The sequence below is a fragment of the Gekko japonicus genome, unplaced genomic scaffold (assembly GCF_001447785.1).
Source record: "Gekko japonicus isolate JY-2015 unplaced genomic scaffold, Gekko_japonicus_V1.1 scaffold2647, whole genome shotgun sequence".
Lineage (NCBI taxonomy): Eukaryota > Metazoa > Chordata > Lepidosauria > Squamata > Gekkonidae > Gekko > Gekko japonicus.
Window position 1 is genome coordinate 18,173 of NW_015169865.1, and position 24,865 is coordinate 43,037.

General features: G+C 48.2%; 1 protein-coding gene across 3 annotated transcripts in view; it reads left to right on the forward strand.

Moving 5' to 3' along the window:
- LRRC8A (leucine-rich repeat containing 8 family member A) overlaps nt 1–24,865 on the forward strand; it is a 58,003-nt gene that overhangs the window by 16,612 nt on the left and 16,526 nt on the right. For all 3 annotated transcript variants that reach the window (XM_015417423.1, XM_015417424.1, XM_015417425.1), the window contains one exon: nt 19,554–21,717. In XM_015417423.1, coding sequence (XP_015272909.1) covers nt 19,561–21,717 — 2,157 coding nt within the window. In that variant the 5' untranslated portion in view covers nt 19,554–19,560. The remainder of the gene's footprint in view (nt 1–19,553; nt 21,718–24,865) is intronic.

The window sequence follows — 24,865 nt, forward strand, 5'->3', positions numbered from 1 at the left end:
ATCTCCTGCTCACAACTTTAATGCCAGTAGCTCACAAAGTGGAATTTTTGCTCACAAGACTCCACAGCTTAGAGCACTGGTCCACACACACCCCTTTTATCCTCTTAACATTGTCTGATGTTCATTCATGTTGTATTGTCAAACCATAGTGTCAATTGCGGGCTGATCATACAACATGAATGAACATCAGAAACGTCACGAAACGGAACACCAACTCCGGGGAATTTCGTCCATCCCATCTGTAAAACATGATATTACTGTTAATGTGTGATTTGTAGTTTTGTACTTACTGAATAATTATCAAGTATTGATTGCACATTTGCAGTGTTTTGAGCTAGGCTAGCCAAAGGTTCTACAGAGAAAGTAGCATTCCAGACTTCAGTGCATTTTGCAAGGGTCACTCTCTTGCACCTCCGAAGATGAGGCAGCACTTGAATGTCAAAGGAAATCTTTTCGGAATTTCTAAAACTACTTTGGGGACTCGTCGTGGGGGTTTTGCAGATGAAAGTCACCACCTCTCTTTCCAAATGCTAGCAACTCCAGAGATCACCTCTAATGTCGAGGTTTTTGCATCCTTGTTCTTTCCCAGGAAAAACTGGGAGATTCCTCAAGTTCACAGGACCCAAAGGCAAAACATGGGTTGTCGTTCTTTGGCTTCTGCTGTTCTTTGTCCTCCGCTGGACACACAGGCTTAAGCCTGGAACCTTTCGTGCCGAGCAGTCAGTCCTGTGGCACACGAGGAACAGGTGCACATCTGGCTTTCTGCTGCGTCTGGAATTTGGATCCAGCAGAGGGGATGTGGTGGGGAACACGCTGTGTCATCTACTCATTGCCTTTCTAAGGGGGGAGATTTCTTGACTTGGATGAGGAACACTGCGCTGAGTAACTTTAACTAGTTTGACTGGTGTGAGTTTACCACAACTGGTATCTACCTTGAGACTGGAAATTAAGAACATAAGAGAAGCCACTGTTGGATCAGGCCAATGGCCCATCCAGTCCAACACTGTCACACAGTGGCCAAAAATACCAGGTGCCATCAGGAGGTCCACCAGTGGGGCCAGGACACTGTTCCCCCCCCCCAGCACCAAGAATACAGAGCATCACAGTGCCCCAGACCGAGAGTTCCTATCTATACCTTGTGGCTAATAGCCACCGATGGACCTCTGCTCCATATGTTTATCCAATTCCCTCTTGAGGCCGTCCGTGCTTGTAGCCACCACCACCTCCTGTGGCAGTGAATTCCACGTGTTAATCACTCTTTGGGTGAAGAAGGACTTCCTTTTGTCCATTCTAACCCAACTGCTCAGCAATTTCATGGAGTGCCCATGAGTTCTTGTATTGTGAGAAAGGGAGAAAAGTACTTTTCTCTACCTGTTCTATCTCACGCATAATCTTATAAACCTTAATAATGTCACCCCTCAGCCGTCATTTCTCCAGACTAAAGAGCCCCAAGCGCTTTAGCCTTTCTTCATAGGGAAAGTGTTCCAACCCTTTTATCATTCCAGTTGCCCTTTTCTGCACTTTTTCCAGTGCTATAATGTCCTTTTTGAGGTGTGGTGGCCAGAATTGTACGCAGTATTCCAAATGAGGTTACACTGTTGATGTATACGGGGGCATTATGAACTTAAGAACTGCCAGCCGAAAGTTCAGTTGCAATATTTGTGCGGTTAGGTTAGATTGCAGGGCCGAAGCTGCTTCCCATTGGGGTCCACAGCTGTGCCAGTCCTGGTGTCCTCCTTGCCCTCTGGCATTATATTTCAAGGACCTTTGTCACCTGATGGGTAGCCACGTTCGTCTGTCTGTAGCAGTAGAAGAGTGTTACCTTAAATTCGGCTGATAGAAAAGAGCTTGAACCTGACCTCAAGATCAAGAAGCCTGTGAGATGCCACTGGGCCCCGAGGATGAGACCAAGAAGAAAGAGGCTTAAGATTGGCGGTGTTATCCCTTTGGAGACGGAGGAGGGTTGCAGAATTTCGAGTGAACGTCTAAGAAGCCATCAAGACTTTAGAGAGAATTAGCATAGATGTAAAGGTGGAAGGACTCTGAAAATTGCCCTTACGAAGAGACCTGGAGGAGGTGCTCTGGAAATCTTCTCATAACAAGTAATAAACTAACACATAAGCTTAGAAAGACAGGATCTCACAAAGTATATTGTTTATTAACAGGTTTTTTTTCATTACTAACTGCAGTCTAACAGGGTAATGATCTCCTACTCTTGGGTTTTTAGTTTAGTGTGGGTTACTTTTCTTTCTCCTTAGTTGTAGTTCCCCTTCCCTTCTTTTCTTTGTAGTCTATGTAGTATTAAAAAAGAAGAGAAAAGAGCAAGGGTCCAGGACCACCTTGAAGACACACAAATTTTATGGCAGTGGATGAGCAGTGACTCACAAAAACTCATACCCTACCACAAATCTGGTTAGTCTTTAAGGTGCTCCTGGACTCTTGCTCTTATTTCCTGAGATGACCCTGTGTGCTATTCTTCAGTAGTGTCTCTTATCAGTCCTCCTGCTCTCGCTGATATGAGCACAGGTCTCTTACAGCCAGCCGCGTTTCCAGTTTCTTTATCTTGGGTGATTAGGAGCAGGAACTAGACTTGTGAAACATTCCTGGCTGCTCCTAATCATACTTTGCATTTGTATTGGGCTCTCCGTGTACAATGCGTGCCACGTATGTCGTCTTGGTAATCCTCAGAACAACCCTGTGAGGCTTGCCTTAGGCCACCTAATGAGTTTGTGGCTGGGGGGGACATTTGAACCGGTGGCCTTCCACATTGCTACACCCTCAGGGATAAGAGTCTTTCTTTCGAGCTGTGGTCGGCAACCAGGCTTGCAGGAGAGCCACTGTAAAGAAGAGGAAAATGTTGGTGGGCTGAGCCTCTGCCTGTCATCCCCCAAAGTGAACTCCTCAGCCAGACCACTGGTTCCCAAAGTGGGCAATACTGCCCCCTGAGGGTGCTGGAATGATCCAGGTGGGTGGTCAGAGCCTTGGATGCAGTTGGGGGGCATTGAATACAAATAAGGGGGCGGTGGAAGCAGGGGACATTTCGTAGAAAAAGAGGTGCAGGAGCTCATTAGCATAACTTATTTGCATATGCCACACCCCCTGACATCACCGGAAGTGTGTCAGAAGGCAACACCCACTGCTCAGGCTCCACTGAATTGTTTTGGATTGCTAGCTATCGGGGGAGGGAACGTGCAGATCTGTCCTCGCAGAGGAGGGAGAGCTTGTACCTGAATAAAACTTGGCTAATGTTATAAAAATTTGATTGTTATGTTTTCTCAATACTATTGTGTTATACCAATAAAATGTTATCGGGGAAAAAAAAAGCTGCCACTGGACTGTTTTGGATTGCTAGCTATGGGGGGATGTGCAGATCTGCCCTCACAGAGGAAGAAGAGCTTGTACCTGAAGACAGGCCGAGGGGGGGGGGCTCTGCAACTTATCTGGCTGCTTCTTGCTCCTCGTGGCCCGACTGAGGGCTGCTGGGAGTAGGGGGTGGGGCTTGTTGCATGTGCCCCTGGGCTCCTTACTGCCGGAGCTCCGCTCCTGTGCGCTCCCGCAGGAAATGACCCCTGGGTGGAAGCATAAAGAAAGAAGAGTCCAGAACCCTATCTAAAGCAGCCTTTTGGCGGTAGGCCAAATAAGTCCGGGAACCTGTGAGGCAGACCAACCGTCACAGCTGCTGCTCCTTCCCTGCACCTCTCTTTACAGCAGAGGCAACTGCGGGGCCTGCTCGGGGGCCCCGAGCCTTTTTAAAAAATACCCTTCCAAAAGGCAGCCAGGTTGGTGTCGTGGTTAAGTGCGCGGACTCTAATCTGGGAGAAGCGGGTTTGATTCCCCACTCCTCCACTTCCACCTGGCTGGATGACCCTGGGCAAGCCGTAGTTCTGTCAGAGCTGTCCTTGAAAAAGAGCAGTTTCTGTCAGAGCTCTCTCAGGCCCACCTACCTCACCAGGGTGTCTGTTGTGGGGAGGGGAAGGGAGAGGAGTTTATAAGCCGCTCTGAGACTCCCTTGGGTAGTGAAGGGTGGGGTATAAATCCAGTCTCTTCCTCTTCTTCTTTTCTTCGATTCACTGGCTGATGGCTTTTTCCTTTGGATGTCCCCATCATCATGGGAATGTGGGAAACTGGATGGTGCGGAATTCTTTCAGTAATTGTCTATGCTGGGCCTGTCCCCGTTGGGCTTAGCAACTTAGTGTTTTCCCACATGCTTTGGCACTCTGCTGTTGCCTTCTAAAGTCTTTGCTGCCCTGTGAGGAGCCGAAGCCGGTTTCCCTTCCCAGCCTTTTTCCTAAGTCTTGGAGATTCTTGTTGCCTGGAAACTGTCCCCCCCCCCCTAAAAACGGAGCTGGCAATGCAGAATTCATTCTGAAATGTGTTTCTCTCTCTCTCTCTCTCTCTGAGAGAGAGAGAGAGAAGCTCCCAGACAAGATTTCAGCTTTTCTGTCCATCTCCTTTTAGCCCAGAGGGGACACAGTTGAGTGTTTGAAGCCAGGTAAATGTTGGGGGAAGTTCTGAATATCTTTGAATGGTTTGCCACGGCTGTTGAAAAGGCCAGACTCCATGGTGGGGTGGGGTGGGGGGAGGCTACCTGCTCCTGTCTGCTGCTTGTCTTTGAGGGAAGTGCCACGAAGTATTAAGGATAGTCGAAAGTTAGTTTAGAGCATGCTGAAATTGCAGAGGCGTTGAACGACTGGGAATTGCAGTCTTGCTAGCTTTCTGAACAATGCGACTTCTGTTTGCCGGTGCCACTTTTCTTTACGGCAGGGATGTGTGTGTGTGTGTGTCTAGAAGTCTAAATGTCTGCAGTAGTGCTTCAAAACATGGACGCTGGTATCTTAGCATTGCATCGAGTCTGGTCAGTTTCCTTCCTCTTCCATCCAGAGCTCTTTACTGTTCAAGTTTCTAGTGGTTTCTGGGCACACGAAAGAGAAACCTGAAAATCTGTGGCCGGCGCTTTTCAAAACCTCAAAGGGAATGAGTAGCTTTTCCAGCTGTCTCCTAGGTTACCCAGGAACAACAGCTGGTGCACTGCTTCCTCACATCTGCCTCACGGGTTCTTAGTGCACTTCCAATCACTAGATCGGTACTCTTCTATACCAGGGACCTACCAGTTTGGTGTAGTGGTTAAGTGCGCGGACTCTAATCTGGGAGAACCGGGTTTGATTCCCCACTCCTCCACTTGCACCTGCTGGATGACCTTAGGCAAGCCATAGTTCTGTCAGAGCTGTTCTTGAAAAAGAGCAGCTTCTGTCAGAGTTCTTTCAGCCCCACCCACCTCACAGGGTGTCTGTTGTGGGGAGGGGAAGGGAAAGGAGTTTGTAAGCCGCTCAGAGACTCCTTTGGGTAGTGAAGGGCGGGGTATAAATCCAATCTCCTCCTTCTCCTCCTCCTCCTTCCTCTTCCTCTTCTTCCTCCTCCTCTTCTTCTTCTTCTTGCCCCAGCCTACCACATGGGAATCACTGCTTATTTACCAAGGTTGGTTCCCCGTGTGTGTGTGTGGGGGGGGCTTTTTACTTTATTTACAGGCCAAGAGACCAGGGCATTCTCACAGGGTGGCTGAACCACTGCCCTGCATCAGATCCCCCAAGAAGACAGGTCCTGCACCCAAAGGGTTCACTAGGCAATCCCAACAGAGTCTTTCTCCCAGCATCTCAGCTGTGCTTTCTTTTCATGCAGGGGCACACCTGCCCCTCTCTCCAGCTAAGTCGGAAGTTCGCCTCTTCCACGCCTTGATTGAAGTACGCCGTCTCCTTATGCCCAAAGCTGGGTTTGCCACCTCTGTGTTGGGAAATACCTGGAGATTTTGGGGGATACCTGGAGCCTGAGGAGGGCAGGATTTGGGGAGGGGGAGGGGCATCAATGGTGTGTAATGACATAGACCTCACCTTCCAAAGTGGCCATTTTCACCAGGTGAACTGATCTGTCACCTGGAGATCAACTGTAGTAGTGGGAGGTCTCCAGCCATGACCTGGAGGTTGGCAACCCTAACCCAAAGCCCTCTGGGTTATCTGCACTGGTTAAGACACGTGACCTTTCCTTTTAGGATGTATGACCGGTTAATCTGTGCTGCAGACTGATAAGCGGCTGAGCCAGCAACACATTCTTTATTGTAAATGTTTATCGTTCTCCTTCTCCCTCCATCTTTCTCGTCACCATCCCCCCCCCCGATCTTTATGCATACTCTGTAAAAATACAAAGGTAAAATGGACATTGTGCCTCTGACCTTGGGTTTGTTCTGCAACTTAGTTCTAGTTACTGACCCATATGTTCAAGGTAAGCTTACTGGATCTCTATTATAGAAGATTTTGTTTGTCTCAAAGGTGCTGCTGGACTCTACCCCCCACCCCCAGCTCCTACAGACTAACATGGCTACCTGCCTGAAACTAGTATAATCCATGAAGATAGGTTCAGGTGGGTAGTCGTATTGGTCTGAAGCAGCAGAACAAAGTTGGAGTCCAGTGGCACCTTTTAAGACCAACAAAGTTTAATTCTGGGTATAAGCTTTCGTGCACACAAACGTTTATACCCAGAATTAAACTTTGTTGGTCTTCGAGGTGCCACTGGACTCGAGTTTTGTTCTAATATGCTCCATGTTGACTAATTTGTAGTAACTGCCACCTTGGGTTCTACACTTGTTTGCTAATGCACGTCAGTAAAAGTTCATTTAAAGCATAGGAGCAAATTCACCCCCTACTTAATTTCTCTGCCTGCGTGTACCATAAGGGGGTAAGTCATCCATATTCAATGATCCCAAGTACATATTTCTCCCCCCCCCCCGGTAAGATTCTGGTTTCTCTCCTCCTCTGTGCATATGCTCATTATGCAAAGGGTTTGCAGATTTTCTTTCCCCCACATGTGCATAACACATGGACACATGCTTGGACACATAAGAATTCTCTTGTGGCTAGCCACAGAAGTACATGTTGAGCTTTACCGAGGGAAAAGGCGGCTGGAAAAGTTGGCCTGAGAGCCAGCCTGCAAATCACCTGAACGGTGGTGCCACTTCTGTTGACATTTCTGGTGGGCAGGTGTGATTGTCAGTGAGTCCTGGCTGACGGCTTAGCCAGCTGGCTTTGAAGCACACTGCTCTTCTCTGTCCCAGAGTCTGCTCACTTTTTCCAGGCTGGCTACACTCACGGCATTCCCCCCCCTCCCATTTCCTCCCAAACACAAAAAGCCTGAAGATGTTTGTGTCCTTGTGTAGCCGCGTCTCTCTCCACTCATCCTCTCCCCGTCGTTTCTATCGGTCCTTACGAGCTCAAGCCAGCAGAAAAGTCCCCTGCCTTCCTCTTGTCGCTGCACATCTGGCAAAATGGTGTCACGCAAGACGTGTAGCACTTATGTACATGGCCGGGTGGGGGCTGTGCTTGATTTCTCCCCCCTCCCCCCACAATCTCTTTGAGATGCTGTCATGATCTAAGACCCGGCTCCTAGGAGTTATCCCTGTTGATCTACGTAATAGCATTTCTCGGACCCCTGTATTTAGCAGCCGTTGGCAAAGAAGTTTTGAAAGCAAAGTAGTTATTTTTAAAGCAGATCTCGGGTGCCCTTTCATTTCCGTCTATAAATACTTCAGTGAAGATGTTAGTGACAGGCACTGGAACCAGCCTGGTTAAGCCGAAGCTTTACTTACTCCCAAGGCCAGTGGGACAGAGATGCAGATACAGTGGGATGTGGCTTGGCGTCCCTCTCTGTGTCTGTCCCTGTCCCTTACGCATTCGATTTCCGTCAAGGCACAAAGGACAGCTCAACTGTGCAGGCAGGTAAAACCGTTTTGGCATGATCGCCCCCAGCATACTGCCAGGCCACTGTACCATAACGTCTTGCATATCATGTTTGGGTGATAGTTATGCACAGTGTTCCCTCTAAGCTGAGTTGATGTGAGCTAGCTGACAGTTTTTTAGCCTCCGGCTCACAGTTTTTTGTCTCAGCTCAGGAAGGATGGCTCCAGAGCAAACTGATTTATGCAGTAGCCAAAGCTCTCTCAGCTTTAATGCCAGCATCTCACAAAGTAAAATGTTTGCTCATAAGACTCCAGAGCTCAGAGGGAGCATTGGTTGTGCAGTGTCTCAGTAGGTGTAACTGGACAGGGAAAATTGGGGAGAGCCTTTGCAGCTATTTGTCACTTTCAACCAGGGGTCATTTCCCGCAGGAGCGCACAGGAGCAGAACTCCAGCAGTAAGGAGCCCAAGAGGTGGGCACATGCAACACACATGCAAAACAGTCCAGTGGAGCCTGAGCAGTGGGTGTTGCCTTCTGACACACTCCCGGTGATGTCAGGGGGTGTGGCATATGCAAATAAGGTATGCTAATGAGTTACGCTAATGAGCTCCTGCACCTCTTTTTCTACGGAATGACCCCTGCCTGTGTTGAGGCCTGCATGGCATCTCTGACAGTGGACAGCCAGCCGCCTCTGCGAGGCTCAGAAGCAGGGCATGGGTGAAGTTGATACCGTGTGCCTTCTACTGGACACTTCCCAATCGGAGAGATAATTATGGTGGCCGAAAGGAATAGAACTGGATAGCTCAGCTGAGCCTGATCCCATCTCGGAAGCGAAGCAGGGTCAGCCCTGGCTTGTGTTTGGATGGGAGACCACTGAAGAAGTCCAGGGTAGCTACGCAGAGGCAGGCGATGGCAAACCCCTTTTGAACATCTCTTGCCTTGGAAACCCTGCAGGGTCACCATGTCAGCTCCGACTTGACAGCACTTTCCGCCGCACCTCTATGAATCTGTCCAGTCCTTTTTTAAAAAAAAGAAAAGAAAATGACCTGAATGAATGGCCATTGCATCGAGTAAGTTGCACAGCTGTCGTGCTGGAGGCAAACAGAGGTCTTCCTGTTATGTCCAAATAATATCCAGCCACTTTCTGCATAACGGTTGCATTATGGTCTTTTCTGGAGGAAGCCTGGCGTTTTCCCAAGGAAACGATAACGCAGTTTCTAAGCCGCTGATCACTGATTTCTTCTAAAACCTCCGTTCGATGCAGTTCTTTGTAAGAAAAGCGGGCTAGGCATTCAGAACTCTAGACCCGAATCTAGATTTCTTTTCTCCCCTTCCAAGTGATCGTTGAATCGGACTTCAGGGTTAGCTGTGTCAGTCTCTTGCAGAGCCATTTCGAAGTGGGCTCTCGGTTCACAAAAAGTTTATGCTGGAATAAAATGTTGTTTGCCTTTAAGGCCACCGCAAGACTCCTGCTTATTAAGAGCTATTCTGTGTTTGTCCAGCTGTAGGCTGTATCCAGGCCCTGACCAGGATGGCTCAGGCTAGCCTTTTGGCCGGATTTCGGAAGCTAAGCAGGGGCAGCCCCGGTTAGTGTTTGGATGGGAGACCACCCAGGAAGCCCAGGGCTCCTACACAGAGGCAGGCAACCTCTGGATGCCTCTTGACCTGAGAACCCTACAGGGTTCCCAGAAGTCAGCTGTAGCCTGACAGCAAAACAGAAAGGTCTGTGCCTCTTATTTGTGTATTACTGGTTGACAGGGGTCATTTCGTAGCAAAAGAGGTGCAGGCGCTCATTAGCATAACTTACTAGCATAACTTATCTGCATATGCCACACACCCTGACATCACCGGAAGTGTGTCAGGAGGCAACACCCACCACTCAGGCTCCACTGGACTGTGTTGAATTGCTAGCTATTGGGGGGGGGGACGTGCAGATCTGTCCTCACAGAGGAGGGAGAGCTTGTACCTGAATAAACCTTGGTCTTAAAGGTGCCACTGGACTGTTTTGGATTGCTAGCTATGGGGGGGGGACGTGCAGATCTGCCCTCATAGAGGAAGAAGAGCTTGTACCTGAAGGCGGGCAGGAGAGGGGGGCCTCTGCAACTTACCTGGCTGCTTCTTGCTCCTCATGGCCCGACTGAGGGCTGCTGGGAGCAGGGGGCTGGGCTTGTTGCATGTGCCCGCTCCCTGAGCACCTTACTGCTGGAGCTCCACTCCTGTGCGCTCCCGCAGGAAATGACTCCTGCTGGTTGATCACTTCTGTTCATTAACTACCTGGCATCCGTTTTCAGCCCATCTCCTCTTTTTGACCAAATCGTATCTTGAGTCTCCCCGTATCATTGTGCGAGACCCTTCCCAGAGCCTTTGTAAGTGGCATTCATTGTGGTCTTCATCAGAAATGAGAGAGAAGGAGTTGCTTTTATGCTGGAATGTCAGATACTGATACATCTCTTGAGCTTTGCTAGCTAAATTCTCCCGGCACAGCTTTAAGCAGGATCTGGGCATATGGGGGAAATGGTTCACTGCTATTTTCTTTAAAGGACGTGCACCTAAATTCCTTGGCACTCAATTGTGCTGATTTCCAGGCCTGGCTTTGAAATGACACACGCATAACATCTCAATCAGGTATTTTTGGAAAACCGTCAAGAAAGGAGACTCCACCGCCCGCCTAGCAGGGCTGGAAAAATACTGGGCATCCGATCACCCAGGAGCCTCAAAATAGAGCTGGGAGAGCCTGAGCACTTTCTGTACCCTTCTTTCAGCTCCTCAGCCAAGTAGTTCCACTTTGGGGCTGTCCATGGAGCCCTGCATAAGACAGATTTTATACACGGGTATTTGACTTGAACACAGCTGTCGGGTATAGAGGGGTGGACGTGTTTCAGAGGCAGCTGTCGCCTTCGAGCAGGGGGGTCTGACCCTTTCTCCTTTCAAGTAGCTTGAAGCAAAAAGCTGCATATGAGATACAGGCACTGATGTGAAATGTCCTTGTGTGTGTCCTTTGTGCGTGTGTGCAGGTTAATTTGTGAGAAGCAGCTTGTCAGGGTGCTTAGTCAGATCACACCACACCAGGCTTCATAAGAAGATAAGTGTTTATTGATGGTCCCAGTACTAAAGTACACGTATACAGCTTGTGTCAGGAATAGCCGACAGTATAATGGCCTCTGACTTATAGTGTAATCAAACGCAACCCCCTCCCATGAGCCGAAGCCAATGACTATAGTTCGCTCGGGCGGGCAGCGGGCTGAAGCAAGCAGGCAAGCGGGCAAAGCGCAAAAACCGTTAGCTTTCCCAGCTGAGTTAATTGCACCTGGGAACAACAACAAGGTCAAGCTTGAGATAGCGCACGGAAGCTGGACAGGGAAGAGCTGAGAACGAAGAGGAGGTGCACCCCTCCACATTCCAGATCTATGACAGGGCTACCTGACACAGCTCTTAGGAAGCAAAGAATCCGTCTGACCTCGAGGAATGCTGCCTACAATTATGCTTCGTCTGTGTCAACTTCTTAATTAGAGTGGGAACCTTTTGCTGCTCCTGGTTTGCAAAGCTCTAGTAGAATGCTCCTCTCAGTTCAGCCTAACCTACCTTACAGGGTTGTTGAGAGGATAAAATGGAAGAGAAGAAGAAGAAGAGATGGGTTTATACCCCACCCTTCACTCAGAGTCTCAGAGCGGCTTACAATCCACTTCCTTTCCTCTCCCCGCAACCGATACCCTGTGAGGTAGGTGAGGCTGAGAGAGCTCTGAGAGAACTGCTCTTGAGAGAACAGCTCTGAGAGAACTGTGACTGACCCAAGGTCACCCAGCTGGCTTGATGTGGAGGAGTAGGGAATCAAACCCAGTTCTCCAGATTAGAGTCCACTGCTCTTAACCACTACACCAAACTGCTTTGGGCAGAAGGGTGGAGCGTAAACGGAAGAAATAAATGTTGGTCTTTTGTGTCCCAGTGTATGTCATACTGGGAGTATCAACTCCAGCCCCAGATTCTTTTTTTTTTTTGTCCAGAGGAAGGAAGGAAGGCGAAGAACACGGTTTTGCTCTCTAGCCAGGTACTTTGTTTTAGTGTGCAGTTCATGCTTCCTGGGTGCAGTGCTTCTGAATTCATGTTTGCTTCATTGTACCTCAGCTCCATTCACCAGTATTTTGTTCACTTTGAATTTTTCATGTCACTTTACAAAGTCTTTACCGTTCTTCCTAGCTGATTATGTAAGTGTCCTGCCCGTTTCCCCCCCACAGAGTAATTAAGACTCTGAACTTCCTGAAGCACAAAAACAAACCTTTCTGGAATTCTGTGGAACGCAGCGTTCCCAATCCGATAATTCTTTATCACAATTAGTACATAACGGTTTGCCCTGGCTAAGTGGAAGCTCTTCCAGCCTAGCACCTGCAAAGAGACAATCAATTTTTGGATCCTTCTTCTCATTTTCTAAATTACCCATAAAAGAAAGCTTTTGATACTCGCAGCAATCACACATTTATCTGCTTCCCAACTGGCATGTCCTTCTTTCGCTTGGTTCTTTTTGCCAGGTATTCCTGAAGGCTTTGTTTCTGTAGCATCCTTTTTCACCCAAAGAGTGATTAACACATGGAATTCACTGCCACAGGTGGTGGCGGTGGCTACAAGCATGGACAGCTTCAAGAGGGAATTAGATAAACATATGGAACAGAAGTCCATCAGTGGCTATTAGCCACAAGGTATAGATAGGAACTCTCGTCTGGGGCAAGTGATGCTCTGTATTCTTGTTACTTGGGGGGGGGGCAACAGTGGGAGGGCTTCTAATGTCCTGGCCCCATTGCTGGACCTCCTGATGGCACCTGGTATTTTTGGCCACTGTGTGACAGAGTGTTGGACTAGATGGGCCATTGGCTTCTCTTATGTTTTCTTATGTTCTTCAGGCCCCTCTGCTTGTGTCTTAATTTTTGCTATCCGGGAGGCAGGGGAAAGTTGAAATTTTCTAGTAAATTTTGCAGTATTTTGTATTATCTGGGCAGAAACAGTCTCATACGGTAATGATATGACTGTCAGTGTTGATACAGAGTTCAGCTTCCTAACGCTGAAAACTCTGAACTCTTTAATAATGCGTTATCAATAAACTTGTCTTTGAAAGTGATGCACATGTCTGTGGCTTATGCAGGCATTATTTTTAAAGTCATGCTGTAAAAAAAAATTGTGCTACACGTCTTGAGTTAGTAACACCTTGTTTTAAAAAAGCTTTCGCTCATTTCAAAAGAGGAGTGTTTCCCACTTTTTTGCATCAGGAAAAATGGAAAAAATTGGGGGAGGGTGTCCCCTTTTCTGATATTTTTCTAGTCCTTCATATCTCTGTCTGGAATCTGATATAAATACAGGTTTGGTATCTTACTGAAAGCTTGGTTAGTTTGTGTGTGTGTGTGTATAAGACAGAGGGACAGATTCCAGTTCCATTTTATTACATTTTTATGCAACCCTTCTTCCAAAGAGTTCAGTGCTGCATAGGTGGCTTTCTATTTTCCATTTTATCATCACAACAACCCTGTGAGATAGATTTGGCTGCTAGTAACTGGCTCAAGGCTTCCTAGTGAGTTTCATGGCTGAACAGGGATTTATTTAACCACTGCTCTTTCCAATCCTAGGCCAATGTTCCGTCCTCTACACCGCGTTGATTTGTTCAGAACAAAAAGGTATCAGTCTAGGGCAAGTTTGGAAATAAAGCTTATTAAAACATTTTCAGGACATGCTTTGTGAGGGTGGGAGTGTGTTTACAGCAGGGGTGGCTTGCACTGATTGATTTTTGATTTTTGATTGATTATGAATTAGTGATTAGTTAACTTTGTTAGCTGTTCTCATAAAACTAATCTAATAGATTAGAAGAAAATTTTTAATTTTCAATACCATTGGCAATCAGGACATAAATGCTTTTTAGCAGCCGTTTGGTAGACCTATAAAACAATCCACATAAAACCTGCACTTTACAAGCCATAAAAAACGAAACCACCACAGTAAAAGCAAAATAAAGAGACTGCTGCTTAGGAAGCCGTGGTTTAGAGCCACTGTTTAGCAAGGAACCTTCAGGACGGATGATTAAAAAGCCCAGCAGAAAAGTCCTTATACTTTTTCCCCCTTAGGCAAAGCGACCCAGCTAAGTGTACCTGTGTGGCCCATAACATCTATCCCAGGGGTCTCCAGCGTGGTGCTCCCGGTGCCACGGTGCTCGCCAGCCCCTTTCATGGCACCCACCGCATGTGAGAAGTGGGTGGGGCTGGATGGGGCTTTTGCTCAGCATGTCTGGTTGTGGCCACTGAAGACCTGATTGGCCGTGCAGATCTTTCAAAATGCTGGTTTGGCATCAGCTGCTCCCACAGCACAAGGGTCTTCGCCACATGACTGAAGGTAAGCCATGCGTGTGCAAGAAAATAATATTTTTAGGAAATACTTTCATTTAAAAAGGCATCCTGCTAAGCAGGGTGTCACGGGGCGCGGTCTCCCATCCAGTTGTGAGGGCAGGGCAGGTGCCCAGATGGAAAACCAAGGTTGGCCAGAACACCACCTCAGACTCTTGGGTGCCGACACTGTTGCCTCACGATGAGTGCCCTGTCGGGACTGAGGTTTCGGGGCTGGTGTTGGTCGGAGCTGAGAATCACACCCGGTCCCCTCACCCGGTCCGCCTCCTCAGCCCCCTTCCACAGCTTGCTCTCGCGCGCTCGACTGCGTCCTCCCCGGTAGTGTGTCACGCCCTCCTCTTTATTTCCCTCCAGCGTCCACTCTACCCTATAGCAAGCTGGCCATCGGCCCTGTCAGCCTTCCCCCTTCCCCGAAGGGAATCCACCCCTCTTCCTCCCGGTCAGCTCTGCGATGTTGCCAAAGTCTCGCACCGCCTGCTCTTCCCCCTTGGATTGCTAGGGAACCCCAGGACGGTCGGGCTGACAGCAACCCGGGACCTTCCCTGAAGCCTTGTGGTTGCTGACCCGGGGCCCGTCGTCGGCCTCCCGGCCTCTCTCATCAATAGTGGGCCCCCGTACCCCTCTACTTGGGTGGAAGGCTGGCCCTCTTCGCCGCTGATGGAGCCAGCTACCTTGTCGCTCTCCTGGTGGCACAGAAGGAGGGCGGGCCTGGTGGCACGGAAGGAGGGGCTTCTGCCTGATATATTGAAGGGTGTAGTCGTGCCCACCACTCTGCGTTAGAATTCCAAAGGTGCCTGCGTGCTCAAAATGTTTTGGGGACCCCTGATCTATCCACATATTGTCACAAAGGTCCCTGGCTGAACTGGGGACAGTCACAGTATAAGCTACTTTGCTGGACGATTGTGAAGACAAAATAGAGAAGGGAGAGCCATGCATACCGCCTTGAGCTCCTAGAAGAGAGGGCAGAACAAAAAGGTGCTAGACCAGGGGTCCCCGGCCTTTTTGAGCCTGTGAGCATCTTTGGAATTCTGACATAGCGTGGTGGGCACAGCCACGAAATGGCTGCCACTGAATGGCTACTGCGGGGGGCGGAGCGAGTCACGAAATGGCTCCCGCAGCTTACTTTCAGTCACATGGTGTAGATCCGGGGTGGCCAAACTTGCTTAACCTAAGAGCCGCATAGAATAAACGTCAGATGTTTGAGAGCTGGAAGACATGAACAAATATTACACGTTTTTACGGGGAAAGATGCAAGTTTGCTTTTTATTAGCATTACATGAGACTGCCAAAAATGACGAAACTGGTAAAAACAGATATTGATAATGATATTTATTTGTCCGATGATCATTTGTTTGCTAATGGTATTCAGCTTCCCCAGCCGCCTTGCCGGGAGCTGCACAATATGCCACAGTTTGGCCACCCCTAGAGTAGATCCTTGTGTTGTGGTGGCAGCCGCCGCCGAAGCAACATTTCTAAAAATCTACACAGCCAAACAGAAGCCTTGCTGAAGAAATGCCCCACCTGTTCCCGTCCACTTCCTGAAAACATGTGGTCAGTGCCACGGTGCCCATAGGCACCACGTTGGGGACCCCTGAACTAGATGAGTCGGCCACAGAAGAGGCCACGCTCTACAAAAATGTTATAAGCTGGGCCTCCTATACAAGAGACTGTACCTCTGGCTTGGGATGAAGGGTGGCTCTGGTGATCGCCGATGTACAGCCACTAACATTATTAGAAACACACCCTACAAAAAGCATGCCTTTAAAGGTATGGAGCAGATTTGTGTGTTATAACTGCAAAGCGGTAGTTCCAAGTATGCTAAAAACTAATCCGAGTTAAGGGCTCTTGTGTGTTCAGTTTGTTGTTGTGGTTAAGTGCACGGACTCTAATCTGGGAGATCCGGGTTTGATTCCCCACTCCTCCACTTGCACCTGGCTGGATGACCTTGGGCAAGCCATAGTTCTGGCACAGCTGTTCTTGAAAAAGAGCAGTTTCTGTCAGAGCTCTCTCAGCCCCACCTACCTCACAGGGTGTCTGTTGTGGGGAGGGGAAGGGAAAGGAGCTTGTAAGCCGCTCTGAGACTCCGAGTGAAGGACAGGGCATAAATCCAATCTCTTTTCTTCTTCTCTTCTTCTTCAGATGGAGGGACTGTGAATGCTGGGACAGGGAGGGGGTGGGCACCTGGGCCCCAGGAAGACTCATGGTGGGCATTTTAGAAACTGTACAAAGGCTCCTGGTCTCTCTTCTACCTGTGGTTGATCCATCGTGGATAAACCCTGAATTTCTGAAGTCGGTGTGCGGAGTGGCTGCTGTCCGTTGCGAGGCTCTGCTGCCGAGAATCACCGCTTCTGTTTTTCTCCTGCGAATCCGTTTCGAATCTCAGCAGAGGAGCCTCCTGCTGCCAGGTGGGAGTGGCCTTAGGGACGTTTTTCTCACTTGATTTTAATCTCTCTCGCCTTTGCCTCCTCTTGCTGAGCTAATGGAAATAAAAGGAAATAGGCAGCTAATGCTTTGGAGTCACGTAACTGCAGTCAACATACAGAGGCCCAAGTTACTTTATCTGCATTGCCTACTGCACCATCAACTAGTGTGCAACAGAAGGGGAAGGAATCTTAGGATTTTGTTTTGCTTTTTTGCTTCGGGCTCTTCTTCATTGCGCACAACTTTCCCCTCCTTCTCACAAACGGAGTCTCTGCTTTCAGTGGAAGTTTGCATGTTGTTCACCGCTGCTGCCAATGAACCCTGGAATAAACTTCCTATCTATTTGACTGTAAGGCAAGGAGCAGCTGCTAGAATGCATGCAAGCAGTTGCAAATGTTGCAAGATTACCATGCATCTGGATCAACCAGTTTTCCTGGTGGTTTTGCAAGGCATCGGCTGGACTTCCCAGCCCTGAATAGAACACTGCTGTGAGTGTGCCGGGAGATTCTGGGTATCTGTCAAGGCCAGAGGATGCAAAACTCCATGTAAGCCTCCAAGCAACTTCTCGGGTTAATTGCTGTAAACAGTTTCAGGTGGTGGTTCTTGAAAGCTGTGTGCGCGCACCCATGCGGTATGGCATCTGTTGCCAAGTGCTGCCGCTTCGGTGGAATTTTGATAGGTGGATTAAATTTTTTTGAATTTATTTCTTTAAAAGAAACCCAGAAAAAAGAACAAGGGGCAGAGAACTTAAAATCCAGCAACTAAATAAGATTTTTTAAAAAGATATACATAAAGACCAAAATATAGCAACAGTGGTGGTGGATTTACACATTATTTTCTATAAACAATTTCCAAATCCCTAAAAATAAGTCCAATCTTAATTGTCGTCTATATACCATGAGTTCAAATGTTGATAGAGTTCTAAGGTCCTCGGTCCATTGATTTACCAGAGGTGCGTTTTTTCTCTCTGATGTTGTAGTCAGTGTTCCTTCTAAGCTGACTCATAGCTCACAGTGTTTTTAGCCTCCGGCTCACACATTTTTATCTCAGCTCAGGAAGGATGGGGCTCTGGAGCAAACTAATCTGTACAGTAGCCAAATGGCTCGCTCACAACTTTAATGCCAGCAGCTCACAAAGTGGATTTTTTGCTCACAGGACTCCACAGCTTAGAGGGAACATTGGTTGTAGTATGAATCTTTTAGCTGTATGAAGGGCACAGAGGGTCCATTCTTTTTTTTAAAAAACCCACAATTTTATTATCAGGATATAACTACACGTTCCATCTAAAACCATTTCACCATTCTTAGTATATCCCTTTTCCCAATCACCCACCCTCCCCTTCTTCCGGCTTCCCGCAGCGCTCCCACCCCTACCCTAATTCATTTTCTTATTCTTTCCCTCCTACCTTTTTCATAATTCTCAACCTTATAGGTAACCTATTCTGTAGTTATTTCTTTCCAACATTTCTATACTCTATTCTTAATAATTATTAAAGCAAAACAAATTGTTCTTAACATCCCAGTGTTTTTCTATGTAGTCTTTCAAGTCTTTCCAATCTTCGAAAAATTCCTCATCTTCTTTGTTATTTAACTTTCTTGTCATTTTATCCATTTCTGCCATAAAAAGTAACTTCCTTACCCATTCCCATAGTTCGGGTATTCTTTCTTGCTTCCAACATTGAGCATAAGTCATTCTGGCCATTGTAATCAAATACCATATCAATGTTCTCTTTGTTACATTCACTTCTTCCATTTTAAGACCCAGAAGCAGTATTTCTGGTTCTTTTTTAAAAGTACATTTCAGAATTTTCTGCATTTCATTATGGACCTCCATCCAAAAATTCACAGTTTTCTCACAAGTCCACCACATATGGTAAAAGGAACCTTCTGCTTTACAGAGGGTCCATTCTTGTTCGCTTAGTCTCCAAGAGACAGGCAGACAGTTTAAAAGTACATAAGAATCATCAAAAGTCGATGAACATTCTAATGCAAAAATTGGTATGAGGGTTGGACTCACGTAGTTGAATCTCATTTTGTAGGCCTGTGCCCCCAGTGAGTGGGGTAACAGAGAAATGCTGCCGTGAGCACAGAAACAAAATAACTTCTGAAGGGGATTTTTGTAGATGAAGAGCCAGTCAGAACCAGAAGTCCCCAGTCCCAGCTCCTTCTAACATTATAGGTGTGTGTAAAGAGCCGTCAAGCCATGGCCAATTTATGGCGATTCCTCTATGGGTTTCCAAGGCAAGAGGTGAACAGAGGTGGTTTGCCATCACCTGCCTTTGTGTAGCAGCTCTGGACGCCCTCGGTGGTCTCCCATCCAACGACTGACCATTGCCAACCCTGGTCAGCGCGTCTGATTTCTGACCATAGTGGGCTAGCTTGGGCGATCCAGGTCAGGACCTTCACAAACCTCATTTCCCTTCTTCCTCTCCCGTGAGTTCCTCTTTTCCAAGAGTTTGGGATTGTAGTTGGGTTCATTGGCATTTCCTCGTCTTCAGATCTGGCTGACTTGCACAACTGATTCAGTTAAGAAGGTAATGGTTGTGCAACGTGGGTAGCCTAGCCCTTACATCTGTTTACTTGGTATGGTCCCACTTTGTTCAGGTTAGAGTCATGCGGGATTGCAGCCTCAGGGTAGAATTGCAGAACCGTTCTCTGCAGACATGGATGCACAAGCTGTTGGAAACAACTCTGGGCAGCTGATGGTGGGAAGTAAAGAGTAAGAGTGGGACCGAGTTGCAGAACTGGGCCAGTGGGAGGGAGAAACATGTCCCTGGTTTAAGAATAGCCTGTCTCAGATTAGCGGACATTTTAGGAAACTTCTGTTTGTGTGCTTTTATCTCAGCTGGAGTTGGATTCATGGTTATTCCCACCCACCGCCTCTCTGGTTTATCAGCTAGCAACATGCTTAGTCTTGCTGTATTTCTGACCTTCCTGTAGTTGTCTGAAAATGAAAGCGAGATGGTAACATTTAGCTTCTGTGCTTTGTTTTTCTCTCCCCCACCCCACCCCAACCCACCCTGGCCTTTTTCAGGTGAGCCATGATTCCGGTCACAGAGCTACGTTATTTTGCCGATACCCAGCCAGCATACCGCATCCTGAAGCCATGGTGGGACGTCTTTACGGATTACATCTCTATAGTGATGCTGATGATTGCGGTATTTGGAGGGACACTGCAGGTCACCCAGGACAAAATGATTTGCTTGCCTTGCAAATGGGTTACCAAAGATTCTTGCAACGACTCTTCCAGAGACTGGACGCCTGCAAGCCCAGATTCGAGTTTCTATAATTCTTCTGTAGTGCCACCTCTGAACACTGGGCCGACAGGGATCAGATATGACCTCGACAGGCACCAGTATAACTATGTGGATGCCGTGTGCTACGAGAACCGCCTTCACTGGTTTGCCAAGTATTTCCCTTACCTGGTGCTTCTACACACTCTTATCTTTTTGGCTTGCAGCAACTTCTGGTTCAAGTTTCCGAGGACCAGCTCCAAGCTGGAGCATTTTGTCTCCATCCTGTTGAAGTGCTTTGATTCGCCCTGGACTACAAGGGCTCTGTCCGAGACCGTGGTGGAGGAGAGCGATCCCAAGCCGGCCTTTGGGAAAATGAACGGTTCCATGGACAAGAAATCCTCCACTGTCAGCGAGGACGTGGAAGCCACAGCTCCAATGCTGCAGAGGACGAAATCTCGGATCGAGCAAGGGATTGTGGACCGGACAGAGAACGGAGTCTTGGACAAGAAAGAGGGCGAGCAGGCCAAAGCTCTGTTTGAGAAGGTCAAGAAGTTCCGCACGCACGTGGAAGAAGGAGACATCGTTTATCGCCTCTACATGAGGCAAACCATCATAAAGGTGATAAAGTTCATTCTCATCATTTGCTACACTGTCTATTACGTCAACAGCATCACCTTCGACGTCGACTGCAAAGTGGACATCGAGAGCCTGACTGGTTACCGCATGTACCGTTGTGCTCACCCTCTGGCTACTCTCTTCAAGATCCTGGCTTCTTTCTACATCAGCCTGGTGATCTTCTACGGCCTGATCTGCATGTACACGCTCTGGTGGATGCTCCGGCGGTCCCTCAAGAAGTACTCCTTCGAGTCCATCCGAGAAGAGAGCAGTTACAGTGACATCCCGGACGTCAAAAATGACTTTGCGTTCATGCTGCACCTCATCGACCAGTACGACCCCCTCTATTCTAAGCGTTTTGCTGTCTTCCTTTCAGAAGTCAGCGAGAATAAGTTAAGGCAGCTGAACCTCAACAACGAGTGGACCTTGGAAAAACTGCGCCAAAGGATCACCAAGAACTCCCAGGACAAGCTGGAGCTCCACCTCTTTATGCTCAGCGGCATCCCGGACACCGTCTTCGACCTCATCGAGCTGGAAGTCTTAAAGCTGGAGCTGATCCCCGATGTCACCATCCCGCCTAGCATCGCCCAGCTCACCAGCCTCAAAGAGCTGTGGCTGTACCACACGGCGGCCAAAATAGAAGCCCCAGCCCTTGCCTTCTTGAGGGAGAACTTAAAATCCTTGCACATCAAATTCACGGACATCAAGGAGATACCACTGTGGATTTATAGCTTAAAGACTTTAGAGGAGCTCCACCTGACGGGCAACCTGAGTGCGGAAAACAACCGCTATATCGTCATCGATGGCCTCCGGGAGCTGAAGAGGCTCAAGGTGCTGCGGCTGAAGAGCAACTTGACCAAGCTGCCCCAGGTGGTGACTGACGTCGGTGTGCACCTTCAGAAGCTCTCCATCAACAATGAGGGCACCAAGCTCATCGTCCTCAACAGTCTCAAGAAGATGGTCAACCTGACAGAGCTGGAGCTCATCCGCTGCGACCTGGAACGCATCCCTCACTCCATCTTCAGCCTCCACAACCTCCAAGAGATTGACCTCAAGGACAATAACCTCAAGACCATAGAGGAGATCATCAGTTTCCAGCACTTGCACCGTCTCACTTGCCTTAAGCTGTGGTACAACCATATCGCCTACATCCCCATGCAGATCGGCAACCTCACCAACCTGGAGCGCCTTTACCTGAACCGCAACAAGATCGAGAAGATTCCCACCCAGCTCTTCTATTGCCGGAAGCTCCGATATTTGGATCTCAGCCACAATCTCTTGACTTCCATACCTGCGGACATCGGGCTGCTGCAGAACCTGCAAAATCTAGCTGTGACGGCCAACAGGGTAAGTAAAGGGAGGGGAGACATGGGTAAGGCACCCTCGTGTGTGGGAAGGCGTATCCTTAGGTGCGGCTGCTTCTAAGAGCTTTGGGAACCAGCAGCCACTGCACCCAATGGATGGGTTTTTCCCACATGATGTTTCGAGAAGAAGATAAATAGATGAAGTGGTATGTGGGAATGGGAAGGTGTTCTACAATTTCGTAATAACTTGCCAGGGGGTCTGTTTCGTACATTTGCCTATTAACGAAGTATCGAATAAGAAAAGAAGCCTCCTAAACTCTGTAGTGGCTGCCAGTTTCCAAACTGCCTCAGGCAGCCGCACCTAGAGATTCTTCTCCTCCTGGAGACTTAGTTTCCCTTGTGGCGAATGGAAATCCTTGTTCTTTTGGGCATCGACTGCTGTTGGCTGTCTTTCTGTAGTAATCAGTAGGAGGCCAGAGCGGCCAATGCGAAAGAAAACAGGAGAGAGAAGGGATTTCCTGTTCCCTTTGGCAAAATACTGTGCTGGGTTATGAGGATGAATGTGGGGACAGTGTTGGTTGTTTCCTTTCCCAGAGCTCAATACACTGAGAGGTCTAGAACGGGGATCTCCAACAGCTTTGGAACTGGCAGCCCCTGAGAGGTGCTTTCCTGCATGGTGCCTCAGAAAGAGGAGGGCAAATGTACAAACCAGCAGGGGTCATTTCCTGCAGGAGCGCACAGGAGCGGAGCTCCGGCAGTAAAGAGCCCAGGGGGCGGGCACATGCAACAAGCCCCACCCCCTGCTCCCAGCAGCCCCAGGCCATGAGGAGCAAGAAGCCCCCCTTCTCTCCCTCCCTCCCTTCCTCCCTTCCTCCCTTCCTCCCTCCCTCGGAGCTCCGGCAGTAAGGAGCTCAGGGGGCGGGCACATGCAACAAGCCCTGCTCCCAGCAGCCCTCAGTCGGGCCATGAGGAGCAAGGAGTGGCCCGCCTTCAGGTACAAGCTCTCCCTCCTCTGTGAGGGCAGATCTGTGCGTCCCCCCCCCCCAACTAGCAATCCAAAACAGTCCACTGGCATCTTTAAGGCCAAGGTTTATTCAGGTACAAGCTCTCCCTCCTCTGTGAGGACAGATCTGCATGTCCCCCCCCCCCCAATAGCTAGCAATCCAAAACAGTCTAGTGGAGCCTGAGCGGTGGGTGTTGACTTTTGACACGGTTCCAGTGATGTCAGGGGTGTGTGGCATATGCAAATAAATTATGCTAATAGGTTATGCTAATGAGCTCCTGCACCTCTTTTTCTACGAAATGACTCCTGCAAACCAGCCATATGTTATCAAAACTTTTGTTAGGAGGGAAGGAATCATTCAGATGGCTTAAAAGATCCAAAACGCCGTCATGCTGACTATAATTTTTTTTTTGGAGGGATAAAAGCAGTGAAAGGAATGGTGGGGGATATAGGTAAGGGTGAACGGGTTTCTGAAGACGATAGCTGGTGTTCTCAGATTGTCACGCCACTCAGTTTTGTGTTCTGGTTGCCACTTGAGTCGTACAAGTCACGACCCATAAATTCACGAGGTGTTGCATCTGATGCTGAATCTGCAGCATCTTCCGTTGAGTATTGGTGATCTCAGGTCTCATTTTGTAAGCTTGTCCCTTATGACTGGAGGAAGAACAATGGCTGAGTTCTGCAGTGAACATGTGGGGGGAACACCTTTAGGGGACATTCCAGTTGCTAGAGCAGAATTTGACTTGGAACTCTGAGTTTCATCTTTGTTGCCGAGTGGGAAGAACTGTGTGGGAGGGACTGTGGGAGAGTATCTGCTTGGCATGCAGAAGGCCCCGGGCATCTCCAGTTGAAAGGAACTAGTGATATAAAGGACCTCCGCCTGAGGTCCTGGAGAGCCACTGCCAATCTTGAATAGACAGTACTGACTTTGCTGGACCAGTGGGTTTAAAAAAACACACAAAACCATTGTTATTAGGATATAATAAACACAGTCAAATATAGATCACATCTTTTACCCTAATCCATCATACCCTCCACCCTTCCCCCCCCCCTGCAGCTTCCCACATAGCTCCAACCCGTTGCCTTCAATAATTGTCAAAGCTAAATAAACCGTCCCTTACATCCCAGTTTTTTTTCCAAATAGTCCTTGAAATCTTTCCAGTCTGCAAAAAAGTCCTCTGCTTCCAAATTATTTAATTTCCTTGTCATTTTGTCCATTTCAACCATAAAAAGTAGTTTCTTAATCCAGTCCTCAACTTCAGGTATTTTGTCTTGTTTCCAACATTGGGCATGCGTCATTCTGGCCGTTGTAATCATGTACCACACCAATGTCCTTTTTGCCACATTGACTTCTTCCATTTCAAGACCCAAAAGTAATATTTCTGGTTCCTTCTTAAATTTACATTTTACCATTTTTTCCATTTCAGCGTGTATCTCAGCCCAATACCTTTTGGCTTTTTCACAAGTCCACCACATATGATAAAATGAACCCTCTGCCTGTTTACATTTCCAACATTTGTTTGACATATTACTATTCATATTAGACTTTGCTGGACCAGTGGTTTGATTGGTATAAGACAGCTTCATATGTCCATACGTGTGTTTTTTCGGGTGTGGGGGGGAAGTATGGTCTGAGGACCATATCCTCCCAAGCTCAGTGCCACTCTCTCTCTCCCCCACACCCTGGCACGTCTGTTTGCCACTGAAAAAAATCTTTGGGGGACTATATTTATTTACAGGCCCACACCACACACGCAGCTCTCTGCTGGTCAGGGATGTTCCTCCGGTTGATTCCACCCTCCCCCAGCTGAAGCTCGCCTGTGGGCACCCAGATTTCCTCCTACAAACTCTTTGCATGCCGAGGCACCTTGCTTCCTCAGTCAAGTAGCGTTGCTCCAGCAGCATAGCCCTTTGTCATCTGGGATTGACAGGTTTCCAGAGCGGCGACCTGAAATCACAGAGCTTTGTGTATCTTTGGGTATGTTGTTCACACGGTTGGGTGCTTGCATGACTAAAGGTTGGTAGCTACAAGCCAGCGTGAACCCAGCATTATTCTCAAGATATTTGTGTAGTGTTGCAGAGGTAAATATGCTTTGTGGAGCCTGCCGGGTCTCGTTGTGCCCTAAATAACATAGGATTGAACATACCGCAGCTTCACCATGAGACTGGAGCTGGGCAGTTTTTACTG